This window comes from Trachymyrmex cornetzi, unplaced genomic scaffold (genome assembly GCF_001594075.2).
Source record: "Trachymyrmex cornetzi isolate Tcor2-1 unplaced genomic scaffold, Tcor1.1 scaffold61, whole genome shotgun sequence".
NCBI classification, from domain to species: Eukaryota; Metazoa; Arthropoda; class Insecta; order Hymenoptera; family Formicidae; genus Trachymyrmex; species Trachymyrmex cornetzi.
In genome coordinates this window covers 451,153-472,351 of record NW_017299926.1, presented here as the reverse complement: position 1 = coordinate 472,351, position 21,199 = coordinate 451,153, and the positions used below count along the sequence as shown (strand labels likewise).

Sequence of the window (21,199 nt, the reverse complement as noted above, 5' to 3'; positions counted from 1 at the left end):
GATTTTTGGTTATAGAGACAAGGTAATGAATATAATTTTTACCTGACGTCGTGGAGCTTCGGGTAAGCACATATTCGCAACGTCTTCGAGTTCGATCCCACGGCATATAACTTTCCATGGGGGTGAAATTCGGCGCAGCGTATCGCCTGCACGTCCTCCAGAGCGGTGACGGGAACGAAACGCGGTCTCCCGCCGCCATTGCTGCTTCCATTGCTAGTTTCGAGTTCCGGTCTCGGCTCTTGCTGCAAAACGAGATGTGCGATTGTTACTCAATTTGGTATTAATAAGTAATTATCATCGTGCGAGCGCATGGAACTAATAATATGCCCGTTGCAGCGTGGACGATTAGGAGCCACGCCGTTGCAGCTCTTGCAAACGGAATGCGCGCGGAAAAAGTACAGCTATCGTGATACAACGTATTGCTTTAACGAGATCTAATGAATGCCTGCCGGCGCAAAGCAACTGTTTTTATTCGCGGAAAGGACAAGTACCGCCGCAAGTTGCGGATGCACTTCTGCGTCCGGTAGCCACGATGAATATGGAAACGTTGAGGTGAGATGAACGTAATATTGGAACAATATCATTGCATTCGATATTTGCACATTCTCGATGCTTCCTATTTACTTACAAATTACATGCGCTAAAATTACATAGACGCAGTTCGCAATAGTGTGTAAATATATTTATATTTACACATATTAATTACATATAGAAAACGATAATTTTAAGAGATTGATAAAAGTATTCAAATAAATAATTTTAAAAAATATTCAACAAAAAATAAATACCAATATGAGCTAAGTACAAATATAAATAAAAAATTAATGAGAAAGTATATACGTATCAAAGATTATAATATTGCTCAGGTAATGATTGAATTACAAGGATGCGAATGGTTAACCAATTTTTTTTGGAGAAAATCGTACGAGATGTTAATTAAATTCTTGATAATTCTGTGATAATTAGTACTTTCGTTTAATTCTTTCGCTACTATTAAATTTCTTTTTTTGGACCAATTAATATACTTAACATGGAGATATGCATGTTTATGTATACATAAAGAAATTTCACTTTCTCGTTTCGCGTAAGACGCAAATGATGCACACTTCTTGTGAGACAATTATTGCTCCAAACTCGCTAAACCAGCTCCCATATTGCAGGTGGTGAACCGAACGGAAGGCGAAAAATTCAGAAACGTTAGAAAGTTAAATCCTGAATGAATTTCTAACTCATCAGAGTTCTGTAAAGAAGCAGTCCATTTCAATATTTATGCAATAATAAGATAAATCAGAAGAATCGTAGTTTTCTTCTCTCCGGCGTTATTAAATAAAATAAAATGCACGAGTTAAAGGTTTTCTGTTTAAAAACAAGAAAAATAGCGAAATGTGCGGTGAAATTGATGCAGATCGATTTCACGTAGCCGTTTTCCACATGTAATAATCATAATTCTATTTCTTCAACATCGATAATTAAGCAACAGTTATGGAATTACTTTTCGCAGAAAAAGCTCGCAATGCTTCTTGGCGCGCAAAGTACTTTTTTCTGAAGCTACAGATCCGGAATCGTTTCGCGATTCGTGTTTGCGCAACGGTGCGCTTCGCTACGCTTTTACTTTCATGGCACGAGATTGGCTGCGACCGTTTATCTAGATGGATAAATTAGCAAAGCAAATGCACACTCTGCCTGCTGTTGTTCTCTTCTTAGCAAACCGTGCAGCACGAGCGGAATTATGAGTACTCGCGTGCGTTTTCACGCGGCGGCATACGGTTTAACGGCGCCAAAGTTGCTTCTTGCCAATTGAATTGACTTACAAACGTGTAATTAGATCTCGAAGCGTGCGTGCCATGATAAGCGCAGATCTTCGCGAAAAGATAAGATATAAAGAAGCCATAAACCGATATAAATGTTTCCAAGTTTAATCATTATTAATGAAAAAAAAATTTTTTATCTATCAATTGATGTAAAGATAAATTCACAAAAATATTTACATCGTTATAAAAATAACATATAAAGAACAATGAAAGAGAGATTGTATTAATAATGGTATTCAATGTATCACTTGTTTCACAATTCTATTCTTATATGAATTAACATCGCAAAATCAATAACCATTGTATAATGATTCATTGATTTTCTTCAATAAGAATTTTTTATCTAAGCTCAATAAGTCAATCCGAACAATAAGTGAACGGAATTGAAGGGTGAATCAGACTGAATTTTTAGTTGCAATCTTGCTTGCTAATTCATTACCTTTCACCTTAAGTTGTTCTAATTCGCTACAAAATGCTATTTTTACGTCTAAACGGTCCAAACGTTACATTTTCTATAAAAGATCAAATTTTAGAACTATTCACCTTTTAGTCCTATATTTTGTCGACTATCATTATTATGTCGTGAGAAAAAAAACGACAGTGTATTTCGACGACCACTCTTTTGCGAACAGTCATCTCGCAATTTACGAGGGAGAACGAGGCCATAAAGGAGAATCATCGATCGTAGATCCAAGAGAGATTCCCATTTCCGCGAAAATTCTGGCATTCTTCGTGTGGCGATCTCTCGGGTGATTTAACGAACCGGAAACGTTTCTCGATCGTAATTCTGCCAGGAAAAGCAGATGAAACGTCGGGGGAAATATAGCTGAGAAGCCTAGTTTTGCCGGTCGGTCAATCAACTCGTCGGCCATCGTTAAAGACGTTCGGTCTTAATAGCTCTGTACAACCTTGCGAAAGCGTTTGCTACTGACGCTGTAGACAGAAACTCTATAGCGCATACGGATGGATTATTTCGAGATGCCGAACGAAAGCGGGACAAATATGACGCAAATGTAGTTTCGAACATCATACTGTTTCGCATTCGATCTCTCAATACTGTCTGTATATCAATAGAATTACCAATGAATGAAAGTCTTATCTAACAAAACGTTATTCTTTAATAAGATTACAATATGAACGTTTGCTATCAATATCTACACGGAAAGAACGGTTTTGCTTAAGCGTCTAAAAATTTAGCTACATACAAATCTAAAAATAATTTTGTCGAACTATCCAAATAATTATGATTGCTAAAACATCAAAATTTTTTACAGCATTGCTTGAATTTCCCATGTAATTATTTTAATGATTTAACAAATATTTTCAAATATGTTATTTATAATTAAATTTTTAGATATAATATTTCAACAAAATTGTTTTTTCTGTAACAATAATTCTTTTTTTTTTTAAACAAAATATAATCTGAACAAAGATATACAAAGATATATAATTGTGCAAACAAAAAATCTATTGTAAATATGTATCACGTTAATCAAAATTGTATCGATTATATCCGGATTTACAGATAATTAATAATAAATAATTGACATATCCGCGACCTTAATGCCTCTATAAATGATCATCTCCTCCGTGCTCTTATAAGAAAGAAAAGATGGATCGCGAAGAATTCACCGGATGCCCTGAAGGCTTTCGGACACGCGTCTCCGATCGAAGATTGGAGGGACGGATCCAACGACGCGTGGCACGATGAAAAACAACTAATAAAGGGGCCTTGACCTGATTCATTCGACTCTGGCTTTTTACTTTTCTCCACTGCATCGTTAAAAAATGATGTGACGCGCGCGAGAACTTCTGTCGCGCATATAAATATACGAGATATTGATTATGAATTTACTTGTCCTAAATACGATTTGTAATCGACAAATCTCTGTCAACAACTCAGACAGACATTAGCAATATTAATTGCAACGATGATCATGATCGAAATTTTCACTTTTCTCTCAAAAACTGGTTAAACCGGATCTATCGTTTTCGATCTCGGACACCTAGATAGATATCCAGAGAAAAAAAGAAATAAAATTTGATAATTAATTTAATTAAACAAATATGAAGCATAAATCTAGGTATACATATAAAATATATCTTCGATATATTTCGTATAACAAAAACCGGTGAAACCAATCGACCTCTGTATATCTGGGTTACGGCACACTTCTTCGTCGTTGATCGGTACAGAATCGTCGTTGATCATACAGAAATCGAAGGTGCACATGCGTGTGCGAGCTTAAGGGCACTCGAAATTCCAACGCGCGAATTTCACCGTGTGTTTTAATACGAATTCTTTATGTGAAGTTACGAGTGTTCCTCCCCTGCAACCAGGAAGAGAACGCTCGTACCATCGCGCATCACCTTCTTTACTTTAAAAGCATATTACGTATAATTAATGTGTTCAACTCCATATTTAGCGCGTTACATTCAATTAATATGATTAATTGTAGTTATGCTCAGCCTTAACTTAAGATTTTTTTATCAGATATAAAATGCGAAGTTATATTAAGAAATGATTTCTCTTATATTAATGAGAATAACAACCGAAAAATTTATTCAGCTAAGCGAATGCGGAAGTGAATTGAGCATCACGGATACAATGCTAAACACACACAATTCTCGGCGATGTTATCGAATGACGAGGACTTTTCAAGAAGTGAAATATATTCCTAAGAAATCGAAGTAGATTAATAAAAAAAAGTCTAATAAATTTCGAAAGTAAAATGTAAAACGATTCCAGAATTACGGTGACATTTCGTAAGAGGTCACTTGCAATTAACGAGTTTTCGCACTTTTTTCATCTGCGAACGAGATATAATTGCATTCGGCCTCAAACGAGCCTAGTATATTATATACAATATTTCACGACTAGAGACATTTAAGTCGACTAGATGTAAACTGGCCACTTCTGGATGTAATAACTCAAATGATGATATCGGATCGCTTAAGAAAACCAGGTGAAGCTATAATGCGCGTGTAAATCCTTAGATATTGCAGTTCTCGTTATTAAATTGGTTATTAATTAATCCGACTATTATTACCCAGCTACTACAAGAGCGTTTTTATTCTAGGCGAGACTGTAGAGTACAATCTGTGAATGTATCATCTTGAATTACGAGCATCAATTTTCTTACGTAGCGGTAATTTCGACTCTCGAGGAAGTATCCGTAACTTTCTACCGTATGCATATGTACGAAACGCACGCGACGGAGATTATAATTAAATGGTCGATTACAACGTGGCGCAAAATGCTCTTAGCTAATAGTAGACTCGCTCCCGAAGCGAGAGAGGAACTAGGAAATTATATCGTTGGTACTTTCGACATACATTACCGTCAGAAAGTTTAAGATCAAGCGTTTTAAAGACTTAATTGTATGTTCTTTTTATTTAAAATATCCGCAAGTCAAATTTTATTTTTCACTGTAGCATAATATGACCCTGAAGGTATAATCAAGTAAAAAAAACAATTACCAGAATTGCACTATTTGTTTTGTAATTTTACCATAAATTATGTGTTTTAAGATTATATCACATTGGTCCTAAATTTTCTGACGATAGTGTACGTGCAGTTCGTGATCATTTACTGAGAACAAAATCACCTTGCCAATATAATAGCTTCCTCCTTTTAGTTATTGCGAGCTAACGTGTCCTGTCACATCGATTAATTGCGTAATGCGAAGAATACCTCGCTTTCACTAAAGAAACAGTCTAGATTACCGTGCCTCGGTCATTTCCTGCAATAATTCTAGTAATCAGTCTAATTTCTCGAACGATTGTTTTTCGTAATGAAGTGTGCCCGCCGAAACGAACAGGAAGTCGAGGCATGATGGAGCCTGGCGTGCAACAAAAAGAAATCGTCGATCAAGCAGAACAATCTGTTTTTCCATGTTCAAATGTAATTGAGATTTATGGATAACGTCGCAATAAGCAATTTATACTGGACGCACATCTCGTGTTTAATCAATCTGCAGGCCTATCGATTCGCTGATCTACCGATCTGTCGATCCGTCAACACGGCGTATCTAATTAGCGACGAAACTGGCTAACAATGTAACGATTTAATGACCGGCAGCTGGTTAACGACACTTCGTAACTGCAAGCACGATGTATACTAGATTGCAATGGATCGCCGAGACGCGATCGGTCGTGAGAAATAATGGAATATAATCGCGATCGTCAGCGAGGATCTCTCCGTAACTTCGTGGAGCGTGGAATAGAAGATTGAGATTATTCGCGTTGATTACCGATTATTTCGACGGGGCGAATTAACTTTCTTAATAATGAAGTAACGGTTGATTAACTTAGTACCTATAAGGAACACTTTCTATCCCGGGTTAGTCGAAAATACGGATCATTAAAGAGCCGTAATTTAGAAAAATATATGGACCGGAACGTGTTACCAATAACAAGAAAGAACAGGATACCTGTGCAACAACTATATTTTTGATATTTGCAAACATGAATATGAATGAAGTAACATTTGAAAATATAAAAAGGATTTAATTATAGAAAGGAGTAAAAGTTCAAATTCGAATTAAACTATCTTAAGATTAGAAAAGTTTAAAGTCTATAATTATATACGTTCCGTCACTTCTTTTAGTTCATTTCGTGCATATTCATATAAGAACAACATACTGTTGTTCTCGAAGCATTTTGTATAATAGATGTGTGACACAACATTCGATATTGTATGTATTAGACATTAAAAAGCGCCGACAAATCAAAATTAATAAAATATCAATCAATAAAATTAATGAAATGTTTAATCAATTATTTGTAGAAGGAATTTAACAGTTTTTAGAAATTATATGATAAGTTCCTCTATGTGACTATTATTACATTGGAAAAAAATTGGCTGAATATTGCATAGCATTTTTAATTAATATCATGTTTATTGTTCCAGGGAATATTGACTCGAGTTTATGCATCTAAAAGAAAAGATTGGCTGCTGCAGCAAGTTAAATGATAAAATATGGCATAGCATTTTTAATTGGTTGCAGCAACCAATTCTTGGATAGCCTATCGAAATCCTATACTGACATTGCGGATGGACTAACGCAACCAAAAATTGGCTGTTGCAGCCAATTAAAAATGCTATGTCATATTTTATCATCTAACTTACTGCAGCAACCAATCTTTTTTTTTTTAGATGCATAAACTCGAGTCGATATTCTCTGGAACAATAAACATGACTTATTTATTTTCGTTCTGTAAGCAAAGTTAAATTCCACGGAGCACTTTCTTCGACCGACATTCGTGAATCGCAACAGACGCGAGAAAAAGCAATTATCCCCACGCTACATCAACCAAGTTCCGGAATTGTATAATTGGGAGTGTGGAATGAATGTCGCTAGGTGGTTTCCCCTTGAAATGTGTGTTTTGTAAACTCATAGGCAATTATAATCTTGCCATTGCCGGATGATTTAGCTAATTTAGTAGAACACGACGCGAGAAGCAGCACGTTTCCGGAAAGAGCGTAAGAGACATGGATTGTGCAACTAGTCGATCGCCCAGACTAGATTAGCAAACTCACTGATCTGTAAATCTCAGTCTGAAAGTCGTTCTGACGTGTTTGCGTGTGCGAAATTGTGCATTAGTTACATAGTTAAATGGGGAGATACGAGCGCGATATTTTGCATGAAAAATTATATCGAGAATGAATGGCCAGTCACTCAGTCACTTAAGATATGACGCAAATAGAGTCGCTAATCATTTCTAAAAGCTTAAGTTAATATCATTAAACATTGATAGTATTATTATATTTGTATACAAATTTTATACAAAAAATAGATATAACGATGTTATAATATATTGAAAATTAAAAAACACGAACAAATCAAGCAATACAATTAATAAAAGCGTTTAATTAATTATCTATAGAAGAAGCTTAACATCGTTAAAAAATTTTTTTCATGGCATAACAAGATATTTTCGATTACCTATATGTACAAGAATAAATAACTAAAAAAATGTATTAAATATTTATTATGTAAGATTTTGACTCGCGATATAAATACGTGTATAATAAGATTCTTTCGGTAATATAAATTAAATGGCAAAAAATTACATCTGATCATAAAACCTCTCATATTTCTTAAAAAAAAAAGCTTGCTTATAAAGATTTCAACACACCATATAACTACCACGTCGTCTTCCCGTCTTGTCGTTTTTATTCTCCTCGGACCTCTTACAGATTTTGCCGATTCTCTCGAACGTGTTCAACGCGCGTTCCTCTGTATCAACGTCCAGGAGATTCTCCATGGACCTGCGAATCTGTCGGCACACGTTCACGCCCTTAGGGCTGTTCCTCTGCAAATGGTTGCCGTTCTCGTCGTGATAATCGTCCCACTCGCTCATTTCGCTTCTGACATCCTCTAGAGACCTGGTTCTACCGACAGCACAGGTGCAAGGTGGCATGCTTCTGGTAAGGCCGCCCGAGCTCTTAGCTCGTCCTCTTGGCCGTTCCATCATCATCATGCCAGGTGGTGGCATCGCCACCGGCGATACTTGAAGCGGCGACATCGCTTGCGGTGGAGGCGGCATAGCGTTTCTATACAACGGGGCCAAGTAGTAGTAATCCCGCGATTTATTCGGATTGGCAGTGATTCTCGGGGCGGGCACGTAATTGTAATCGGGAACGTGCGGAGTTATCCATTGGGCCAAAGTGTCCAAGGGTACAGGTCGATAACAATAAGATGGTGCTCGGTTGTTTCTGTACATTGGCGGCCAAGGTCGGTGTTTCAAATCGAAACGAGGATCCATGCGTGGATCCAATACTCGGATGTCGCCCATCGTAAATTGTGATTTTTGCTGCTCCTTATATAAGATTCCGCAGCTAATTACTTAGGATCAGTTGAGGTATATATCATATTTCTTCAACTGATCTTTTTAATCAGAAAATATATACGTTTTATTAAATATACTCTATAGTTATATATCTTAATATATATATGTATTCTATATATCTATATCTCTATATAGATATTAATTGTTTTTGTAGAACGTTAAAATGTTTTTCAAATGACCATTTTAGTCAAAATAATTTTATAATTTTCTTGATAAATAAAAATTCTTTTTAGAAATCAGTTGCTGAAATAGTTCTCGCAAAATAAATAATTATTACGTTTATCTAAAAATTATTAATTTCTGGATGAAAATTTCTGGAAAATTATTGATACATCGATGGTAATAACGTCGTCAAAGATCAATGTCGACGAAAGCGGCGTTTGATCGCTCACTTAGAGAGTTTTGGCACGCTCGGACGAATAATAGAGAGATTCTGGATTAGAAATGTTTCTCGTTGGAACGACAATAAAGCGAGGATCAAGAGAAAAGTTCGATCATGCGCGACGAGAAATTTTGGTTGATTTTTACTATTTTTCGATGTCCTCCAGAAAATTCAAGAAATGCAGTAAGAGTCTCAAGGAAAAAAAAAAAGAAAAAAATCACTGTCAAAATCGACACTTCACTTCACTTTCGGGCGGACTTATTAATTTTCAGTTGCCACTGACAATCGAAGGTCCTGCCGTTTTGGCTGACATCGTACTCTTTTGAATTGTCGCTGTCGGATCTCAATTTCCTCTTCTTCTCGAAGATTTATTGAGAAACACTATGCTCTCTGTCGCACTCGAGAAACACTTGGGACGATCGAAAATAATCTCGCAGATCGCGAACTATCGCGGCCCGTGCTCAGCTGGGTACGATGAAGGAGTGCGTAGATTACGTTCTCGCCAAGCCACTATCCGTTGAGAAACGACCCACTTCTCCTCGTCCGAACGCGAAAGACTTCGTCTCTCCTACCATCGCGAAACTCATCCCCCTTTCTTTTGCGCGTATCGTGCGAAGCGAGAGTAGTTCGCACTCTATTGGGGAGAAGATTGCTCGGAACTTAAATAACTCGTCAAATAATATTGATTTATGAATTTCGTCAACACTTGTTATCGTAGCGTAAAATATAGTACATTTTCGACATAGATAATAGAAAGGTTGAGAAAGCAGGTGAACTTCTAATATTCACAATAATACATAATTCTTATAAATATCAGAATTTTAATAAAAATTCGAATAAAAAAAATCAAAAGAATTTTTTTAAATATATTATGTATTTTGAATATATATTATATTTCGATTTGTTCACTGCAGTACTTCTTTCATAATTTGAAAGTATCGTTAAAAAATTAATATTACAAAAAATAGTAGCATAATAGAAAATATAGCTAATAAGAAAATAATTGTAGTTGGTAATAAATCAGTTCCATGTAAGTGAAATTTAATTTAATTGCAAAATTGATATAATAAAGATATTAAATTAAAGTAGAAGTACTAGAATAATTATTAAGATAATTATATTGTAAAGAACAAAGGAAATTGCATGAGTCCTGCAATATGCGTGTGATCTCATTTAAAAGAACCAGCGAGGGATATCTTCATTAGAAACGTAGCGCGGAAAAATCATGCAATAGAAATAGAATTAGGAAAAGATTGTATAGAAGTAGAGACGTATATTGCAGAAATGCGGCCATTGGCATCGATTTATTGATGAAAAATGAATCCTTTTCTTCAGAAATTTAGAATAAATAAAGAAATTTTCATGTGAAAATTTATAATCTTAATCTTATTTCATCCAAAAATCTCGTAAACAAGATCTTTAAGATTTATCTTCGAGATCTGTGAACCGAGAAAACAGATAATCATATCCATTGAGAGAGTTTGACGATGTATTTGACGGATAGAAAAAAAATAGAGGAGAGCAACAACTGCAACATTCGTTTTCTATCCTCTCTCGCTTTCACTGCACGATCATCTTTTTCAGCGACAACCACCGAGGCCCATCCGCTCGTATTAATCTTGTTTCGAGATAGAAATCGCGTCATTATTCGCAGGAAGTGAGAACGAAGGTGGGCGTCGAGAACTGACGTGTTGGCTCGATCATTTTCATAACGCAAAACGCGCTGCCTCCGCGAATTCAATCGCGAATTGTGTCGCAACAATTCTCAATGTGCGTCAAGACGGAATTGAAGGTTGTTACAGAGTTGAGGCAAAGAAAGAGAAGAAAACATATGCATAACAACGTAATAGTTTACCCTATTTCTCTACTTTATTCTGTCCTTCGTATCAAGGCGGCTGCGAAAATGGATACGTGCACGCTTCAAGAATTTGTTTATATGTATTTGCAATTCAATTACGCTTGAATTTTATTTTTGACATAGAAAGAGAAGACTTCGGAATATATTTTAAATTTTATTTCAGAAAAATCACAGAATTGTTTTATGTATAAAAAAATAAATATTAATATGTATGAGCTATTTATAAAATATAATTTACGTGTATATTCTTATGTTTTTTTACGAAGATTTCTGGACTTCGTATAAAAGAGAACTTTCTATACTTTTTACCGTTTTACAGATACGAATAACATTAACTTGAATATTACTAATGGTATAGTATAGCTAGTATTCTGAATAGCTTTATTTCTTTTTTCAAAATTCCAAAATTTTTTAATTATTCACGCACAAATTTTGTTTTTATAAAAATATTATATTTTATAATTATTTTTTACAAAGAGAGTAATTATATTCATTTAAAAAACAATACAGAGATGTGAAGGGCACATAAGAGTCAACGTATATAATTGAGCATATATATAAGTTCTACGAGTGCGAGCGTGGCGTAGAAGGTAGCGCATGGGACTGCTATACCAGAGATCTCAGGTTCGATCCCAGGCAGAACTAAAAAATGTTTTCGAACGCTTGCAGCTCCTCTCGGAAGGCAACGGGCAAACCACCCATTGCCTTCCGAGGAGAGTATCCTTGCCAAGAGCACATCTCTAATAAATCGACATTAAATTGTAGGTCCAATATTATGTGACTGTGTACAACCAGCGTGTACAACCACAGACATATGAGAGAAGTCGCGAACATCCATTAGTGGATATGCATTAAAAAAAGAATAAGTTCCATAACATAATATATTAAATGTCTAAAATTGGATAAAAATACGTATTACATGTTTCGTCATTGAGCCATCTTCAGATGTTCGTGACAAAAATATGTAGTCAATATATTATTTTAGATTAAAGTTCTCATATTGATATAGACAATATTACTTCACTCAAAAAAAGATAATCTAATTGTAAAGTGAAATTTCCGGTAATCTCATATTCTAAGCAGAAACTTTTACAGAAAGAGTATTCCTCTTCCAATGCACTGGACTATTCATCAAAAATGTATTGGAAATTATTCTAACAATTTTTCTATTGTATGAAGAGGAATATATTTACTGAAAGCGGAGTGCCCTCTTACGAGTAAATTATATTAGGAACAGCAAGATTTTTACTGCAGATGCAAAACGAAAGTACTCTAACTGTAAGAATATTGTGCTTAGCATATTTTTCTCTCGATTTCAGAAGATTCCTCTTGAGGCCGTATATAAGAATAAAATCCTCTAAAATTTAGCGGTTTCTGCTAATATTAAAATTATTTTTTTTTTGTGTTTAAATCTTCATTTAATTACTGTGTGCGTTGTGAGATAATTTTTTATTTCAAAGTTCTTTATTCACATGTAAAAATGCATATATATGTATATACAGTTAAGAGCATGACGTATTTTAAAAAAGGAGAAATTATATCTGTTTATTTATAAACAATAAGAGTACAGATGTGCACTACTTATTTCCGAGGCGTTGGGACGAGTCACAACTGGTTTATCCTTGCAGCAGCATCGTATATGGCCCGTTGCACTTTCTTACATTGTGATAAATGCCGATAACCAACCAGAAATTATATCGATATTATCACGTGTTTTACAAATTTCCTCGGTCGGCTGATTTTGTAAGAGTTCTGTGTGCAGCGTTGCACGAATGAATTTATCCCAACGATCGATTCGGGCAATATATATATTTCGTCGCGGTACAAATTACTGGATCTTGGCATCTCGCGAGAGAAGTCTTGCAGATAAACGCAAGTAAGAATTTGTGACGATTCATAGCATGATTCTCGGATATGGATGATGATTTTATGGCTCAAAATTAATGTTATTTATATGTATAAACATGTACCATTTTATTCAAACATTTTTTTAAATTTGATTTATATGATAGTAATTTTTATTTTTATTACATAGTACTCTAATTTGTTAACATTAAATGGGGAGTGACGAAGAGAAATATATTCCGCAGAATACATAGTTGAAAAAAGTTAAACAATACCTTCTCGGTAGAAATTACAATGTAACGAGATTCATTTGTCAATATAAGGTTTAGTTCCATCGACATTCATAGACACAAGTTTATAGTGCGTTCCTTGAAGAAAAAAAGATATGTATTTTCTTTATCGCGGAGCGCCCTGGCGTATGATCACGCCAGTTTGATTTTCCATCGCTGCTTTCTCCGATACGCTCCGTTAATAATCCGCCGCGATATGTGGCAATCCTCTACCATTTTTCTTTCCAGCCTCTCTTCCTTTTTCATACGCGGTATCATTGGTTGCTGCGGCGCATACATGCGAAATTTCCTTTCGCCACCGTGTAATTATGCACGCGTTCGTAAATCGCCATTCGATTCTCAACCAATTATTATTAACACCATGTTTTGCGCGTCGCATCAATTTCACTACTTACATTGACTTGCGTTTTCTCAGGATAAGCGTAAGTATATAATACTCTTTGATTATACGCCGAGAACGAAAGTGACCCTTTCGCTGTGTTTAAAAGTCATTTGAACAAGATCAATTGCAATAGATAAAATCAAGCTTACCTCATACGTATATTGATTAAATGGATAGAGTGATAATAAATATATATAGATGGATAGGGCGATAATAAATAATCTAATTCCGATTGATAAATGATGATGATTATACTTGATTCATTGTTAGGACTTTCTACAGTTATATGTATTTGACATTAAACGTTCCGACTATATGTGTGTGATACAATGTATTATATAATATTCTCAATTGAGATATTTTTCAACTTAAGTACTTTAATCTGTTTAAATTCAATGTGAACTAAAATTGTAGTTTAGCGAACAACGGCGAGATATAAATGTTACAGATAAAAGCTGGATTTCTCCCAGTGGATACTCGAACCAATTGACACAAAAATCACGGAAAATAGACCGCGAAGCATATAATCGACAGGAGACGTCGATGTTACTGTCGATGCGTTGCCTCCACAGGACATCTGCGTTTTAGAGAAAGTATCGCGCGACACAAAAAGTAAATTGCCGTGATCCGGTGGCATGAGCACATGCGATTTATCTCAATGTGCGAAAAGAGGATGCAGCCTTTCGGATGCCTTTTTGTCATTGCGTGGATCTTTAAGCAATTATTGTGGTCGGCCGTTTAGAAACGCTCGTTTCAGTGACGTTGGGTCGCGTGGGAGAGTCAATGGTGAACTATCATGCATCGCTGTTAAAATACGATAGCTCACTATGTAGATCGCGAGAAAACGAAATCTGGAGCGGGCGTTTGTTCGGGAGACAGCAGCAGATTATCTCATGACGAAACCGAGGGTGATCCATACAAACCGCAAAAGAGTTCATCTGATTAGATGAAAGATTACCATCTTGGAAATTAGAACGTAATAGTGAAAGGAAGATGGTTAAAAATATCGCATTATTAAAAACGCATTAGGTGATATTTCGTGATATTAGAGGATAATATGTGTTATTAAAAGATAATATGTTAATGTTATTTAATGCTATTTAATGTTATTTTTTTAATGATATAATATACTTGTATATTAAATATCAATTAGAATTTAATCTTTTAATACAAATTAAAGTTTGTGATAAAAGAAAACAGAAAAATAAACGATTATTTTAGTAAATCCTTTTTTGAACTTCAAATAATCTTTTTTTAAATGTTCTGTATAATAATTAAACTATATAACTGTATAATAAATGGAAATTAGTAATATCTTTATATATAACAAGTATAATTTTATTCCTTCATATGACTGTGCGAAGAGACGAAGTCATTGCTTAAATATTGATGCATCTACCAGCATAATGATGCCTTCCGTGTCCAATACGATTTCTTCTTTCTCAAAAGGAAAATGTCATGACTTGCAAGTGCGCACTGACAAGAAATGTTGTCGAGGTCAAAGTTATCGCTGAGACAGGCATACGTTGACCGAGTTTTCGGTACCGGAATTACCAGCTACCAAATTCTTACTTCAATTCGCAAAATGATTCTGCATTATACAGTCATCAGACGTACGAGCAATACATTTTATTTCTTCTCACGGTCTACATTTCTTCCTCTTTTCCTTATTCATCAAACTCGATTCACATTTTTATTATCATTGATCTTAGAAAGTCCGATATGAGAAGTAAAATTGTATTGATTTTATCGATCTGCGATTCGGTGGCTACTGCAAGCGTAAATGAAAATTGCTGAATTTACGCGTGACAGAGCAATCAGGTTGACCTTTTCATTTTGAAAAGCTATCGATAACTGACAGCTGCAGTTGAGAAACAACTTATTGGTTCTCAACAACTTGTTGCACTCTGCGCGAATAAGATTCGCTGAATAAGTGCTTGTACACGCGCACCTTCTTATTTACTTAATCCGAGAAGTTATATACACCGTGAGAAAAAAAGAAACACGACCAGTTTTCTTGCGTAATACTTGCGTATGTGACCAACCACGACTTCTTTGTTGAGATTCAGAGCGGAGTTCGGGGAGCGGAAATAAAAAATTTAACGCCAAGTATGACTGGATTGCCGGCATCGTGTACCGTTAAAAAAACTAATAGCAGGTTAAACAGTACCTGTCACGAAAACGGGCAATGCGATAACCGACGTAACGAAATGTAAACCGTACATTATCAAGTATATGTGCGCCATGTTGTAATTATCATACGTCCGGTCTTGATACATGAACCATGACTTAAGCCGCTATTGACGGATTATGTCGAAAAAATATTATCGAAAGTGATACCTCAATGTAGAAGGCGGAAGAATAAAGGTTTCACATCATGGTGATAGTTTAAAATTAAAATATCAATAAAGATAAAGGTGCGACGATATGTTAATTACTATCGTATTGCTATATGTAAGTATATAGATTATATAATCACATCGTTATATCAATTATTACACAATACTTGCAAATTAATTTTCAAAATTAATTTATGCTATATACTTATTTAAGATATAGAGATAATATTCTAATTTATATTAATAAAGGAGATAAATAACTTTTATTTTATTGGCTAATTAAATTAATGTGTTTCTTTCTAATTAAATTAACTAATTAACTTTGTATCGCTCGCAATAATGAATAAATTATTGACCATAGATAAAATAAAATTGAAAATAATATCAGATATAAAAGTATTAAGAGAGAGTCATCAAGCATAGATGAAAAATAATACAATTGCTTTAATCTTCTCTTACATCACTTCAATTCAATGAAAAATTCAATTCAATTACTGATCTGTTATCAGTATTATGTGAATTACTCTACGGCAAACATTGTAATGTATCGCGTTTTCACAAATTACAAGCATCACGATTGGGAGAAAAGATCGCGCCAGTTTGCAGCAATCACAAGAAATTTACAAGAAAGTGGATTACTATTAGATGCGCCTGGTCGAGCTTACATCCATCAACATGAAAATCGCGACCCAGATTTTCTCGGCAATAAACTTAGCTATTCGGCTATATTTTGAGTCGTATGTTCAATGAAAAAATATTTGCTTTTCTTTTTATAAATAGTACATTGAAAACAATTTCTGGTTGAAAATGGACAAATCAGAATATTCTCTCTGGTTAAATTTATTAGAATCCTAGTTGAGATAACCAGAATTCTGGATACAATATTTTTGGTAAAATCTATTAAAATTCTTATTTTTACCAGAATAATTATGTCAATCAGAATTCTAGTTATCTCAACTAGAATTCTAGTAGACTTAATCAGAAAATTCTGATTCGTCGATTTTCCACCGGAATTACTATTTAATCTAACCAGACCATTTTTCTCAGTGTAAGAAAAATTACCGCGCTTATTACGATACGTTTATTATCGTGAACAATTAAAGACTGTTGTATATCGATAATGTAGAGCTCCTCAGTGTGATGTACAAAGAAAAGAGGATGACCAAGGATCGTCGAGGTAGAGACTGGTGAAATCGTTTACCATCAATATATCTTCTGGTACATTCACCAAGCTAACGTAGGTTCCTGTTTTATCCGCATCAAAGCATGTAGTGTTTGAAAATTATCTGATATATTTCAGGTACGTATTAAAAAACTCGTAATTTAAAAAATGTAAAAAAATGGAGCAGCTCCAAATAATTCCGATTACTTGAAAATAATGATATTTAAAAAATATATATAAACGAAAAAGATCAAAGAGATTTCAAAATATAATTTTATAAATTTTTCTCTTTAAAAATACATGTTTTATAGGATAGTTTACAATAACTAAACAATTTCAGAATATTATCGAATATAATTTTTTGAAAAGAAATATAATTCGATAAGCAGTACTTTTAAGATATACGCACAGATGTTTTCCAGAAGAATGTTAATAAGAAGGTTTTATTATATGTACATATTTACATTCTGACATTGTACACGTATATCAAGATAATATAAGCATGAACTTGAAATTTTTGCAGACGCTCGCATTGTCATCGCCGCGCTTTTTATTGTCCTTCGACGTCAAGTATAATTAGTGTCATCATCATTTAAATGATGATTACTGTTTTGCTGCCGCCCACAAATGGAGAAACAATAATCGTTTCGGTGGCAACAAGCGGATGATGGACTACGACGTCATTAGCAATGTAAATCATCTCGTCTTCCGCGCATGAATATATTCCAAAGAGAAGCGATATTCAATTTACAATAAATAATGTAATTATGTAAATACTCCAAAATCCGTGTATATAGAAACTGCACTAATTTGGATCCCGTAATTGGAGCTTTAATTAAAAATGTGATTGTACTATTATAATCTTTATTGTTATCGTTATTTCAAAATGAATTTAAGAATTTGTAATATGAAGATCATTTGTGTCTTCTAGAAAAATAATAAGAAAATCGTTCAAAGAGCAGAAATATAATGAAATACACTTGAGAAGGTAAACCGAATCAGAGAAAAAACGAATATTCATAGGCGTTGTCGGGCACGTCGGCGAGCAAAGGTGTAACGACGACCCACGCGGATCCTACCGTAAATGGAAATCCGACTGACTGACAAGTTATTACTCATGATGAAAGAGGATAACCTGATGTGTTTAATTTTAGATTAAAGGAAAAATACCGATCATTGCAAAAACATGTTTGCTCTGGTAAGACTCATATTAAGTCAATTACTATGTAATAGTTATTTCCATCTGTAGCTTGGTAACTAAGTGTCATTCGGTCATATAAATCTATTAGTATAATCCGCAAAAAATCCATTTCAATATTTAAATTCAAAGGAAAACCCAGTGTTCAGATAATACAACACATGAAAGAGAGCTGCACTAAAAATTTGCTAAAAAAAGCTAAAAGAAAAAAATTAAATTAAGTATCTCTTAGTATTTTCCAAAGAAACGATAGATATGTTCGTTTCGAATGATTGAACAACGTCTCATGGTCGTAAATATCGATCATTTCACTGGTAAAGAAAATGTTTACCACTGATCATGATCATAGCAGAACGCAGTTTGTGGTACCGGTAAAAAGGTCATGTACTACGATGAAGACGAAGAAAGGAACGTTCGATTTCACTGAAATGCAGGATGAAGAGATGGTCATTACATACAGGACTTTCACCAAATTAGTAAACATTTTACGTCGTGTATGTCTCCCTGCATAATGTTTCGAAAAGTTTCAGAAACTATACGTGAGCTGGAGAACTTGCGTTTTCTCGAAACTACATATTTCGTGCGCATTATAAGATTGTTTATCAGATTACAAATCGTTAAAATCATACGTTCAAGTGAATTTATATATATTAATATAAATTACTAAATACACAATTTAGTTTTAATTATAGCATTGGAGCACTAATTAATGAATCACATTAATATTAAAAGAAAAAAACTTAGAAATATTTGACGATGAAAATCAATTTAGGAAATTTTATCTAACATAATAAATAGACGATAACTTGATAAGTATAATTTGCACATTAATAATGTTAATAAAATGATGATAAAACGCTCTTTTATTCATTGTGAAATTACAACAAACAGTATTCGCCAACCATGCAAAAATCTTTTTTATCGACTTAATTAGTGGTGTTGAATTCTGCATGAGTTGAGCGAACACTTAATAGATTCTTGACGTGTTTCATTTAGTTTTAATTATGTTGTTAAATTAACCGTTAATAATTAAAGCCAGGGAATATTACGACGAAAAAAATATGAAAAACTTATCTTGAAGAAATTGTAAGGTATGCTATTGAAAGAATTCGTAATATTCTTTCGCAAGCGTATCATGATTGTAAATGACCAAAAATAAATATCTTATAATTTAAATATATTATAATAAGTCCCTGAAAAAATATGTATATATAGATGAAGATTTCAAAGTTTTCTCACCCGAAACTCCAAAGAATCCATCGCACCATCCGAGAGAGATTCGTAACCAATTCGACTCGTCCACACGAAATATGGAAGTAACTTTTTCTCAAAACATGGTAGTCCTCGCATGACGATTAGGAACAAGTGACGCTCTTCGAAATCGGAACTTTGCAAGGTCACACTGAGATATTCGGAAATTAACACTCGCGGTAGACAGATACCGGCCTAGCTGAGTGTCTGGCTGACAATAGCAGAGTGAATGACCCTACCTACTTGAATCGAATGTGAATGGAACGTGAGTGGATCCTATAAGTCTTCAGTCTTAAAGACTTGTGAGCGCAGTCCCCCGAACATTCCGAGCGAATAAATCGAGAAGAGGACTTTCCATTTCTATAGATTCCGAATCACTTAATTTCCGTAAATCTACATATTGATTAAATCAGGATTATCATGTAAACATTTACGTAAAAAGCATGAAGAATTTATTTCTATAAGAAGACAAACTTAGATTAGTAATACTAATTTGTGAAAATTACAAAAATTAGCAATTAGCATATAAGTTATTACAATTAGCATATATTATGATTTTTAGATACATAAATTTTTCTTATATGTATTCTTTCGTATCAAATATATTTCTGTCTTCAATAGTTTGATAAATAAACTGCCATAAAAATTGTTTAAATTATTATTAATTGTTTATTTATTTATTTATTCATTATTATTAATTATTGTTGGTATGCGTTCAATATTTTCAATAATTTTAAAATGTAAAATTCTGTAGGAAATTTCTACAAGTTTTTGTAAGGATCGGAATTGTGTATAATTCTTGTAGAGAGAAAATTCTAAGTTATCTAATAAATAATTTCTACTTCATACAAAAAACTCGTCTTGATTATCCTATATCAATATTCTTCTCCACAGATAATTTAAAGTGCTCTTCCGTGTTCTTATTAGATCATTCGCTATCAGTGCTGCGCGATACGTATCTGAATCACCGAAGTTGAAAATTAAAATATAAAGGAGAGCCTAATTTTTACAACCAATTTGTTGCATTTATTGTCTAAATTATTACGATTTACCTAGTTGCTCGCTTCCGGCTACTATTCATTTTTTATTATGCGAAAACTGTTGCAATACCGTGGACATGCGTGACACACGAAAGTCCTCCTGTGGGTCAATTTTGATCAGTTTGTACGCCAATAAGAGTCAATTTTTCATAACGGTACCGAAACGGCGATCGGTCAATCATCTTGGATGTCGTCGTACCGTGAGACGGAACGGTTCCGGAGCCGTGTGACACGCGGAAAATCGCACGTGCTCGCCGACCGTGAAGCTGCATGTATATAGGTAAAATGCATCGTGCACGTGCGGCCGCAGACCGGATTGAGGAATTTCGGCGCCCTGCATAGAACGACTTTGCATTTTTTCATCAAGAGACCGATATAAATAATAGATAAACGAAATATTCAAACTTGTTCTCTTTATATGCTTTTAATACATGATTATTAATTAGCAATATTTAAAAAGATATTAAAAAATTTATTTCACATCTACTTAAAAAAAAATAAAAATTTATATTCCGAATAAAGTAAGTATAATGATAAATAAATCTATCTTATATCTTTTAGAATATCAAAAAAAGAAATTAAAAGATAAACAAAAAATCTTTATCTGTAAAGCGTAACTTAAAAATTTAATTTCTTGAAAAAGTTTAGTTTATCATAGATTTTTTTTGTCGTTGTTATATTAATGGATAAATTCATGTATATGCGAAAAGCTAATCGCATGAGCGTCGCAGATGTATAAATTTACGATGAACTAATAGTGATGCAATAGGCTACTTTAAACTCTTG

General features: G+C 34.1%; 1 protein-coding gene across 8 annotated transcripts in view; it reads right to left on the bottom strand.

Moving 5' to 3' along the window:
* Positions 1-21,199, bottom strand: part of LOC108766709 (WD repeat-containing protein 47) — a 75,551-nt gene that overhangs the window by 10,548 nt on the left and 43,804 nt on the right. For 6 of the 8 annotated variants that reach the window (XM_018516172.1, XM_018516171.1, XM_018516170.1 and 3 more), the window contains one exon: positions 43-242. In XM_018516172.1, coding sequence (XP_018371674.1) covers positions 43-242 — 200 coding nt within the window. Of the gene's footprint in view, positions 1-42; positions 243-7,952; positions 8,705-9,331; positions 9,554-19,361; positions 19,398-21,199 lie in introns of those variants that run through there. The other 2 variants (XM_018516175.1, XM_018516177.1) reach the window with 2 other exon arrangements.